Consider the following 11,590-nt stretch of genomic DNA (forward strand, 5'->3'; position numbering starts at 1 on the left):
CTAGTGGCTATTAAGGAAAAGAAGTTCATGGCACTTAAGAACCTCCAGCAGCAATCCCCTCCCTCTCCTACCAGCAATATCAGTAGGTCTCACCTCCCTCCTACCCATCTTTAAGTACCAGTACTGATGTCCACTTTTTCCATATAGCTGGCCTGATATAAAAGAGTTTTCTGGCATCAGACAGATTAGTTATGCTCCTTTTCTTCCTCTCTCTGGAAAGTCTTTTAAAAAAGAACCTGGCTGTACTGATGTTGCCACACTTTACAAACCCATGCCACATTTTGTCTCATTTACTGATTACTGTCATGCTGTTACAGACTGTTTATTCCCTTACAAAGTAGCAATGGTGATAAAGTCTTGACTTTCCCAGTACTGAGAAAAGAAAAACCCCAATAAATCAGTGTTATTTTAAGAAATATTTATTGGTGACATTCTGACAGTTCTGACTTAAAAGTCAGGACCTTCAGCATTTGTCTTATTGTTAACAGCAACCAGGGAAACATCTCCATTGTTAGCTGACATGGTACAGCACTGAATGATCAAGTCTCTGATTTGATACTACCAAAACTGATTTACAAACAGTGTGCTGGTTTTTCCCGGGGTAGAGTTAATTTTCTTCCCAGTGGCTGGTATGTAGCTGTGGTTTGGATTTGTGCTGAACATAGGGTTGATAATATAGAGATGTTTGTGTTATTGCTGAGCAGGGCTTGCACAGAGCTAAGGCCTTTTCTGGTTTTTGTACTGGCAGGGAATTTAGGGGTGCATGGGAGGCTGGGAGAAGACACTGCCAGGCCAGGTGCTATTCCATAGCCCATAGGACCATATGACATGCTCAGTATACAGAGTAGGGGGAAGAAAGAGGAAGATGGGGACGTTTGGAGTGATGGCATCTGTCTTCCCAAGTAATCATTACATGTGACAAGGCCCTGGTCTCTGGAGATGGCTGAACACCTTCCTGCCCATGGGAAGCACTGAATGAATTCCTTGTTCTGCTTTCCTTGTGTGCACGGCTCTTTCCTATTAACCTGCCTTTATCTCAACCATGAGTTTTCCAGCCTCTTACCATTCCAGTTCTCTACCAAATCCCGCCGGTGGGGGAGTGAGAGAAGCAGCTGGTTGCTGGCTGGGGTTAAACCACAACAGAGGGACGCAGTGTTCCTTCCGTCTGGCAAGAGCCAAGTATTATGCAGTGTTTGGAAGCTAAAGAGCTCTTGTTCACACTTACTTAACTTGTTGTATAATTATCTATATGGAACTACTGCATAAACACAGCAGTGACCGCTCTGTGCCCAAACATTCATGATTCACTTGAAGGATTACTTGAGCAGTATTTCAGGCTATGTAAGTGTGGCTGGTAGCAATAGAAAGAGGTTTGACCATCAGACAGCTAAAGCAGACAGCCTCCCCTTCCTTGCCCATGGTGTGAAATGCAATTCCTACATATGTCATGCACAGCCTGTGGGGGCAACAAGTAGGACTTCCAAAGTTACACAGAAAAAACTGGCCACCCACTCAAGTTCTCAGTTGTTGAAGCACCAGGAATTGCCCAGCCAGCACCAGCTCTCCTGCCAAATTAACTTCAATTGGCAACTGACCTCAGGAGGACACATTTCTGATGTGTTGCAAACAGAAGCAAGACTTACAAGCTGTTCCCTTTATTTACAAGTAACTGTATCCCAGCAATGTTACAAAAGACACGGGCTTGGCAGAAAGCCTGTATGTCAAGGTGCGCGGCTCCCTCTCCACTCCTACCAGCCATTTCTTCACTCCCCAGCTATGTGTTTACTCCTGACTGTTCCCTTCCTATTTGCAAAACAGATTCCCATGGAAACCCATCCCTTCATTTCAGTGGACACAATCATTCTTTGTTCTCCCCTCTCATAAGCCTACATCTCTATTTAAGATGTTCAAATTTGCTTCCTTCCTCTCAGAAATGTCCTGCTTTGGTATCAGTTTTCTTGGGTCCACTCCTTGCTCCCCATCTCTCCTTGGTGATCTTGACAAGGTCAGCCAAAGAGAATCTCCTTCATGGATCATTTTTTTATAAATCCAGGAAAGGGCTTGGAAGAACAGTTTTGAGCAGTAAGACAGATGGAAAGGCAATGAAACCCTAAAATCATTTGAAGGTCATATTTAGCCAGAAAGAAAAACAAAGGGGTGGACAATTTTCAATGGAAAGACATGATGGAGATTAAAACTAGGGAAAATTTGAGACAGGGGAATGTATATACGCAGCTACAAAATAATGTCCTGAAGGAAAAGGCAGAATCTCCTTTGACAATTTGGAGCTTCTGAGGCACAGACTGGGAAACATCTGCACAAATAGATTGCAGGGAATGACGGTGCATCAACCCGCAGGCAGACAGGATCATGCAACCAGGCTAGTCCGTGAACAATTCCCTGACAGACATTTCTGCACAGTATGCATTAACTGCACTCTTTCTGCGATTCATGTTAGAAAAATTCTATAAGAAAAAACCCAAGCTACAAAGATAAACAGGAATATACGCCGGAGATTAACAAATTTCAGACATCACTGTAAGAACTCCAATTATCACTGTTCTCACAAAAAAGCACCACTGGGAGTTTTTTTTTATTTGTTTAAACTCTGCAGAGATCAAAGAACCCAATTATAATATCTGGCCCTTCCTCCTCTGCAGCCCTTCATTGTTAATTGCTCTGGCTCCTGTTCTTCTACTAAGTATAAATGAAAGCACTGGAACTGAGCCTGCTACTGAAGCAAGCAGAGCAAACTTTCACAGATGTCAACAGAATTAGACCCCTTTTACAAGCAGTGACTTTGCCCTCCAGTTGGCAAAACAAGAAACAATTTGTTCAAATGCAGCATGAGCACCATTCCCTCCAGTGAGGCTTGCTGGGTACCCAGGCACTCTCCTGCTTTTCTAGGCTGCAGCAGGGAACTGGATGGGCTGCTGACTCACCATCTGGTTCCTGGTTTCTTTCTGAGCAGCACATGCTGTCAGTTCCTCAAATCCTCTAGTAAAATCTCTCCTGTGCCTGCAGATAAGCTACTCAGGCATCTAAGTCACATAACAAACCAAAGAAAGGAGGAAAACCACGTCCATCTTGCAATAAAGACCTTAAACCCTGGGCCTCCTCTCTAAATATAAGAGAATCGCAAGATGGTATCTACGAAGACTCATCCCACTAACTGAGCAATAATTATAAATGTAAAATTGATGCTCACTTTGATTACAGTCTGTTCAGCACTTCTGAACCCCTCCCCACATTTAATTCCAATAATGAATCAATCCCACACAGAAAAATAAAGGAAAACAACGGAGTAAATACCTCACATAGAAGGGTGACATAGGCCGCTCATCTTCTTGGGAGCTAAAAACAAAACATATTTTTAAGTTAGTAGCAGGTCTGTCTTGTATTTGCAGCTCAAGATACTCACTCTTAAAAGGCAGAGATAACAAAGCAAAACTGCACCCATTACAGAGATAACACAAATCTGGTTTGTCCTCTGGTTGACACATGGAAGAAAGTTTAAGTTACTTTCCTTAAATCCTGGCAATCCAACTCATTTCTCAATGTCCACAAATGTGGTGTAACAGACCTCCTGCTAGACAGCCAGGAGTCATTCTGACTCTGCAACAGTGCTAGGGCTATTCCCATAGCAACAATAAAGCATTTTGCAAGGAAAACCAAGAAAGTCCTTTGCTGTCTGCTGCTCTAGAATTAAACAATCCACCTATTAAAGCGAGACTTGGGAAAAAAACAAATGACATCTTGAGTAACCAAAGAAAGAGCCATGGCCATAGGTGTAAGCATGAGACTACCTAATCCCCAGTTTTATCACTCCTGTGGAAAGTTTATTTGAATAAAATTTCTGTAGGCTTGAGATCAGGGATTGCCACTGGCTGGCATGGGAGTCCCCGACAAAATGTTTCATTGTGTTTTAGTTGTCAGCTGGCCTGGCCTCAACATGACTACCTGGCAAGTGACTTGCTAGCCCTGATCCAGCTCATTGTGCCCGTGCTGGCACAAGGGTGACAATGAGCTGGGACACAGAATCACACATGGCCTATTGAATTTTGAAGGATTGTATTTATTGGTTTATAAAAGCTGCTCAAAGCACTCGATAAAGGGGAAAGGAACATCTCTGCAGGATTTGTGACTAGGAAATCAAGTACTTGGGTACTTTCTGCAGCTTCCCTTGGAGCCAGCATGAAGCTCCCTCAGCAATATGAGCTGATACTGGCCTGCACCAGGTAAGGCACCCTTGTCCTCACACTGTACAGAGGCAGATTTAACCATGGCTTATTTCCAACCCAGCCAATGTTGTAACAGACCCACAAATATGAACCCCAAATTCACCGAGGGGAGCAGAACATAAAGGAGAAGGCAAGATACAAGGGAGTCAAAAAGGCAGACTGACAGATAAGCCAGCGCTCCAGAGAAATAATCACAGGGATTCAATCCCCCAACTAGAATATGGAAAGATTCACAAAGAGACATCTACAGAAAAGACCTTAAAGCACATGATACATGAAACCAAATTTGAGGGTAACACCAAACACCACAGACCAGAAGGAAGAGAAAACGCTTCTGAAATCAATGTGGTCTGCCAAAAATTCATCACCTCTGTAAGACAACAGTGACTGGACAGCTTTCAGCAGCTCTCCAAGAAGACTGGGAGCACAGCTGCTACTGGAAACCTTGCTGCCACTTCCACAATCCTGTCTTCAGTAGCCTGAACAGCTGCATGGCCCAGAGCTGCTGCTGCTGCTCCCAGCACCAGGCAGGACACAGAACAGTGCACAGTGGGTGAAGAGTGCCTGCCTGTGAACTGGGGCTAACATCACATGAAAAGTCCTTGTGAGAAACCGCTACAGCTTCGAGGCTGCCTAGAAAAAGTTGATGGAAATGCTCATTACTGCCTTCCCTGAAGACAACCTGCAACAAAGACATGGGTAGGAACCTCTGCCAGGTAAGGCAACCTCCCCTGATGGCATGTAGACTCCCAGCCTGCATGCATGCTATCACTTTATTTGGCACTTACAGAATGCGTATTTTTGTAAGTGTAAAGAAAGTACTTTAAACTCACAAAGCTGCTGTTTTTTTGTTATGTTCAGTTCACTGCATTAATAGCTGTACTTGTAACCTCAATGCAAACAAGTCCAAGTAGTGGATAGAAAACATGAAAAATTTTTTCTGACATAAATGAAAGTTCACAGTGCCATCAAGATTTCTGTGCATTAATGCACCTTCAAATGACAACACCAAGCACTGCTTTACTGCTGTACAGGTGGCAGCTGCCAAAGCCACACCAAATATGTTTTCTTTTCCATCATAAACACCCCTCTTTATTTCAAGGTTTGTAATTAACTTCTAAATCAAAGCAGCACAATCATACTGAAAGTCCAAATAATCTTTTACATTTATGATCCCAGTATTTGTTTTGACAGAGCAGATGGAAAAGTAGTATTCAGCAGGGACTGAATCATCTTCCATTTCCTTCCCTTTCTTCCACAGCAAGTACAACTGGATGCTTCTTAAGTTCAGGCAAGTTTTCTAACCCTACAATAGTTTATCCACACATACAAAGAAATTGAGGAGAAACAAATATTTTAAGGCCATTAGCTGGCGATGGCAGAGAAAGAAGCTCTTACAGAAGTCAGAAACCAAGTACCAATTTCATTTAGATCATCAAGTTTCAAGATTTCACATGGTTGGTAATAACTGTAACTGTGAAAAACCTCTCTTACTCAATAGTGGTTCATAGTTTTACATGTGCAGCAAATGAGCAGTAGCTGAACCTGGGATGAAGACCTCTAAGCTAACTAGTATGAAATCCAGACTTAGGAAAAAAACATAAAAATCTTCTAAATTTCTACCTTGTTCAGCAATGAACTTATCCATTAGACAAACAGACTTAGCAGTAAATTAAATTTTAGGGTTTTTTTGTTTGGTTGGGATTTTTTTATCATTATTTATTTTTTGTCATATATATGTTTTTATCATATTTATTTTTTTATCAAAGTTGTGTCCGGATTTATGTATGCTTTATGTCCAGAAGGCGTGAAATAAATTAAAAAAGCTCCAGTCATTTACTCAGCTATCACTGATTACCTGGCCAAGCAGGTGAGTGGAAAATACAGCAGTCTCTTTTTGTTTCTCAAGCATATAAATAGCTCCCCTAAATCCAGGGATTAAACAGAAATTAATCACTTCCATGAAATACTTGGGAGATTACCTGACAACTTCCTTCTTGCTAAAAACCAGAACAAATACCAACCAAACTAAAACAAAACCAAACAAACATAAAACCCCACAGCAAACCAAACTTGTTCTGTCTATTTCACAGGCAAAGAAGTAATATTATATATGTTTGTGATCACTGCTGAGCTAATAAAAAGTTTGTCACACTGGAAGGAACACCAGTTTAGTCCACCAGTTAGTTTAGCACATCTTGGGATTTTCAGGCACATCCTTTTTGTCCCTAAAGAAGGAAATAGGAAAGTCTGGGTGAAGTCTAACTGTTAAAAGATAAATTTCCATTACAGAAGGAGAGTTATCATTTTTTGCCTCCCTCTATGGCAATAGGAATGTTATAGGCAATGTTACATTCAACCCTCACATTCTTAACAGGCAATCATGGGTCCTTTGGTTTTCTGACATCTCATAGAACCACAGAATCGCTGAGGGTGAAAAAGACCTCTCAGATCAAGTCCAACCTTCAAATCATCTTGCCCTTCAGGCAAAGTAAGGGAACTACTGAGCCTGTTGTAGAACACATTTAGATGGAAAGTTCCCAATTTATTTAAGCGCATAAGGAATACCCCTGTCTCAGCCCTCTCCTCACTGGCCTGAGTTCCCACTGAGAGTTAGTGTGGCTCAGGGTCCTTCCTCCTCCTTGTTTTATTTGCACTGAATCAGCAGCAGTTCTTCTGTCTAAGCTTCCTGGAACTGGAACTTCCATTACAAAGCTACGGCTGCTTTCCTACTCCACATCTCTTTTCAAAACTTAAATAGGATGTTTAGTTAATGAAATTAAAAAAAAATACTCTGGACTTTGGCTTTGGGGTTTTTTTGGCTGGATTGTTTTTTGGGTTTTTTTTTTTTACAATTATGAAAATGTACTTTGACTCATGGGTCAACATTTTGCACTGGAGATGAAGGGCCTAGACACTGGCAGGGTCTTGCTGCTCAGCCAAGGTCATGTTTTCCTAATGCCTTGGCCAGAGGCTCTGTTTGTTCTGACCTCAAATATTAGATAAGGGAATGGCTCACTTTTCACCACAGAAATTCTTGACTTCAAAAGAAATATAGGGTTTTCTTAGGGAGAATACTTTTTAATGCAAAGAAATAGCTGCTTTTGTTTTTAATGCAATCAAAAAAAAAGCAATGAAAAATTCAGTGACATCAAATTACTAATGATATCAAAAGTTAATGCAGGCTTTGGAGGGAGGAGAAGGAAGGCTAAGTTTGGGTGGCTTCTTAAAGTTTCAAACTTATCTCCCTCTTGTTTTCTTCTCATCATTCAGAACACCTATGCTTCCTTGGATTATAAGACATACAATTTTTGCAACTACTGAGAATTTTAACAATATTGTTTATTTACTTATTAGGACATTCAACACCAAGAACACTAAAAACACCTTCAAGGAAACATTGATTTTGAGGCCACAGTAGTGCTTTTTGCTGAAAGTCTCATCTTATTCACTAATTTTTCAGCACTTCTTCACCCACCCAAGTCATTTACCCATAAAAGTTATTTCAATGTTCCAAAAAATGCAAGATTGAAACAGCTCATGAAAATTTATTGCATGCTTATTTTCTCAATAGAGCTATTTACTCATATCTTGTGCTTCACAGCAGTGGGTAAAAGGCAATGTTTTTGCAAATGAGAAATAGCAGGCAACACAAGCTTTTGTCTTCAAATAAATCCTTCAAAATAAACTTCCTTCAAATAAATATTGAGGTACATTATGCAAAAGAAGAAAGAATAATACTATCCCTGATGCAAGATTAACCATAAATTTCATCTAACATCATAACACTGTGGTGATACAATGGTCATCATTAAAGTCAGGACCTACCCTCAATCCTTGAGCAATGCCACCCTTGCTCTATATCCTTAAACAGAGCGGGAGGAGGGAATGCTATATATGCACTGTTTAAAAAACAAATGCTTAACAGCTATTTTCCTGTGAGAGTTATTTCCATGCCAACATTTCCATTTTCCCTGAAGAATAACTTTAATAAGTCAAAACCATAACATGTTGTTTCAGATATTTATCTCCAGTCTTGACAATAGTTGTGCTTATACCTAACCATGCATACCACTGAAACTTAAATAAGCTACTCAGCAAATGAGTCACATGTCAAAATCCAAGGCTGACAGCCCAGCTTCTTTACTCTGAACTCAAGTATTCTGCAAAAATATCATACTATGCAAAATATCTCCAGTTACTTGGGTGAGGGTGAACTGGTTTAAATATTAAATGCTAAAGGATCCCATCATCTTCCTCAAAGCTGTTTCTTCAGCGTGTTTTTCCTAAAGAACTCTCAACTAAATTACACTGCACAGGCATCTATCCATAGATATAACTGAGCAGGCTGTGTGTGAGGGGGTACTGAGACTGAAGCATCTTTCCTGAATAGGAAAAAAAGGATACTGAAGGCTTTTTGCACACCTTCTCCTACTTCAAAGCAACATCAGAGATGAGGGAAGTATAGGCTATCCCATGGCAAGCTGAAGTGAGCAGAACTTCTTGCTGATTAAGTGCCACTGTGAGCAAGAGGCAGATTTTCCATTTATATTAACATACCTGAATATCCCGGAGCCCTTGACAGCATAATTTTGTGCAATTATTTTCTGCTTACTAACCTCCTAGATTGCAAATATGTTTATCTTTTATGAAATGACGTCAATGTTAAACAGCTCACTTCTGTTGTTTTACTTCTTAAGCTAGTTGGGTCTTATTATGAAAGATGGGGCAGTGTCTTTTCTTTTACTTGTGGTTTGGCAATAATCCTCACTAGGAGAAAACCAGAAAATGGCTCAGAAAGAGGCAGAATGAATGTACCAGCCAAAGTCTCACCTCTTCTCAGAATTTAACAGTGAAGTTGCATAACACACACATACCTGTTGCATTATAATGGTGAAGAACTGTTACTAGGTAACCAGTGATTTCAGGATTGTTTGTTAAAAGCTTGCACACTTCAAATAAAGGCATCTAAGAGACCAGTTTTTAGGCAAATATTAATATTTTCTTGCTTAATCAGGTGGACACCCCTGAGACAAATCCGAGAGAAAATTTCCACCCCAATTTCCTCTTTTAGTCAGAGCTTTCCACCCCCAGTGGTACTGAGGAAGAGCTTCCACAGGCTCCTACACTCACCATGCCACATCTGTGACAAGACCCAGCTGTGGGTCAAATCTGAGCTTGGAAGAATTCACATAGCATTCTCTAATAAGCCATGACTTGAGGAAGATGAGATCCACAGGTTTGAACTTCTCTTCATTCTTCCACCAGAAGAAAAACCCACCCAAACCCAAAGCAAACAAAGAAAAAACTAGATTCAAGTTCTCTCCACCCTTAGAGAGCATACTTCAGATCCATATTCCAGAACATACTTCATTAGGGCTTGTCAAGCACTCCCACTACCTTGGATAGAAAGTGATAGCAAAGTCCAAAAGATCAGATTTATTTACAGTACAACTTTACAGACAAAAATGTTCACAAATGTGATAAAGAGAACATGGCAGCCACCCCCACCTCCCCCAAGGCAAACAAACAAACAAAAAAAGGTGGTGGAATACAGCAGTGTTCTCAGGCTAAATTGCTGGGTATTTGTGAAAGATCCCAAGCAAATCAACCAGAAAGGTAAATCAAACAATCCTGGTAATTGCAAGTGAGGCTGCCCATGCAGACAACCTGTACCTGCTGTACAGGTTAGAAACAGATCAGTCACATTCCCTACTGCTTTCAGATACACTTGCTAAAAATATTTGTGATGGCTTCACTCTTCTACTACCTTGACTTGTAAAGCAAGAGGCCACTGATCACAAACAAGGCCCAAGTGTGTACCTGCCTTTCTTATCTCCTACAGAAACTGGTAGATATTATTGGCAAAGGCAGGCACAGGCCTCAGCTTTCCAAGCTGTTGTTAAACCTGCAATAGACTGAGGCAGAACACACGAATTAAAAAATGCATTAACAACATCAGTAGCACTCTAACTAGGAAGCTGGGATACCAAAGTAAGCTAATGCTATTCTGAAAAGATGGTATTCTAATAGCAATAGAAGAGACAATTACTGGTGGGTAGGTGTGGTAAAAGTAAAGTAAAGCTACCAGTAAAGCAATCCCTGTGACATTCACCGGTGCCTTCTACAGTGCTTAGGCAATATAGTACCTACTGCAGTGAGGATTCAACATGTTTGGCCTTCCACCTCTTCCTGTGCAATGAAACATAACTCTGACATCCCCATTGTCACTCCTTCACAGCAGGACACCATACCCCATCACATGCCATTCCACAGATATCTATCTATAGAATGATACCATTATAGTCCATATGGCTCTATGCAAGCACTTGATAGATTTTCTGGTAGACAGACTCACAGCTCACACATATCTTCATAGCCCTTCTCCCTCTCTCAAGTTCTACACACCAGCTACCCATCTGTATTTCTTCAGCACAGGAGGGTTTCCATGGCAGGCACAGCATGGCCAGCCTCATGGCCTCAAAGAGAGCACAGAGCAGAGCACAGAGCAGGGCACCTGCAGGAGATGGGCAGGAGCAAGTCCACTAACCCAGGAAGGGAACCAAGTGTGACTACTGCAGGCAGTTCATTCCCTTTCTTGAGAGGGAAAGATAGATTCTTTCAGCTTGGCAAGTGTCCTAAATTACAGAACCTGAAGGGTGCCACTACTCTGATGAAACCCAGTAACAGGAACCATGCTCTACAATTTATCCATGCCCTCAGCTGGAACAGCAGCATCAGCCTATCCACCCCACAGCAACCACAAACACAACACAATCCATGTTGGTACTAACCAATACTAGAGGTATCAACTTTCCTAAAGCTGACAGAAAATGCTCAAAGCCAGCGAAACTCTGCCCTGAGGGAGGGAAGAACAGGAAAATAAAGGTGCAATCTGGAGAATGCCACTGTAAAGGGATCTGGCAATCTGTGCCAAAAAAACCCCAAGGTGCTAAAAAGTATACAGCCTAAAAATAGATCAAGGAGACAGAAGAGGAGCCAGAATTTTGTGAATTATTTTAACTGAAAAACTCAAAACCATTCTGTACCATGCTTATGGCTTAATGGAGTTTGAAGAAAATGCCTCACTTTTGAAGTGCTGACTGCATCTCTAACTGATCGAGACTTAGTCCTTAAAACAACAAAGAGTCTAATTAGAGCCAGCCTGTGAAACCTATGTTCCCCTGGGGTGAAGAGTCAAGAGCATAATAACAACCAATTGCTTCAACTACTGCTAGGACAGTCAGATCCTTGGGAACATAGAAAGGTTAAAAATATTATGTGAGACTGGTCCTTCAAATAGAAATGATGCACTGTAACCACTTCTTTAAGACATTCAAACCATATTT

At 41.1% G+C, this 11,590-nt stretch overlaps 1 protein-coding gene across 8 annotated transcripts in view; it reads right to left on the bottom strand.

Annotated features, from left to right (window-relative positions):
* The window catches only part of FAM13A (family with sequence similarity 13 member A), a 125,934-nt gene that overhangs the window by 52,071 nt on the left and 62,273 nt on the right, over window positions 1–11,590 (bottom strand). For all 8 annotated transcript variants that reach the window (XM_058838532.1, XM_058838531.1, XM_058838529.1 and 5 more), the window contains one exon: window positions 3,313–3,354. In XM_058838532.1, coding sequence (XP_058694515.1) covers window positions 3,313–3,354 — 42 coding nt within the window. The remainder of the gene's footprint in view (window positions 1–3,312; window positions 3,355–11,590) is intronic.

The sequence above is a fragment of the Poecile atricapillus genome, chromosome 4, assembly GCF_030490865.1.
Source record: "Poecile atricapillus isolate bPoeAtr1 chromosome 4, bPoeAtr1.hap1, whole genome shotgun sequence".
NCBI lineage: Eukaryota > Metazoa > Chordata > Aves > Passeriformes > Paridae > Poecile > Poecile atricapillus.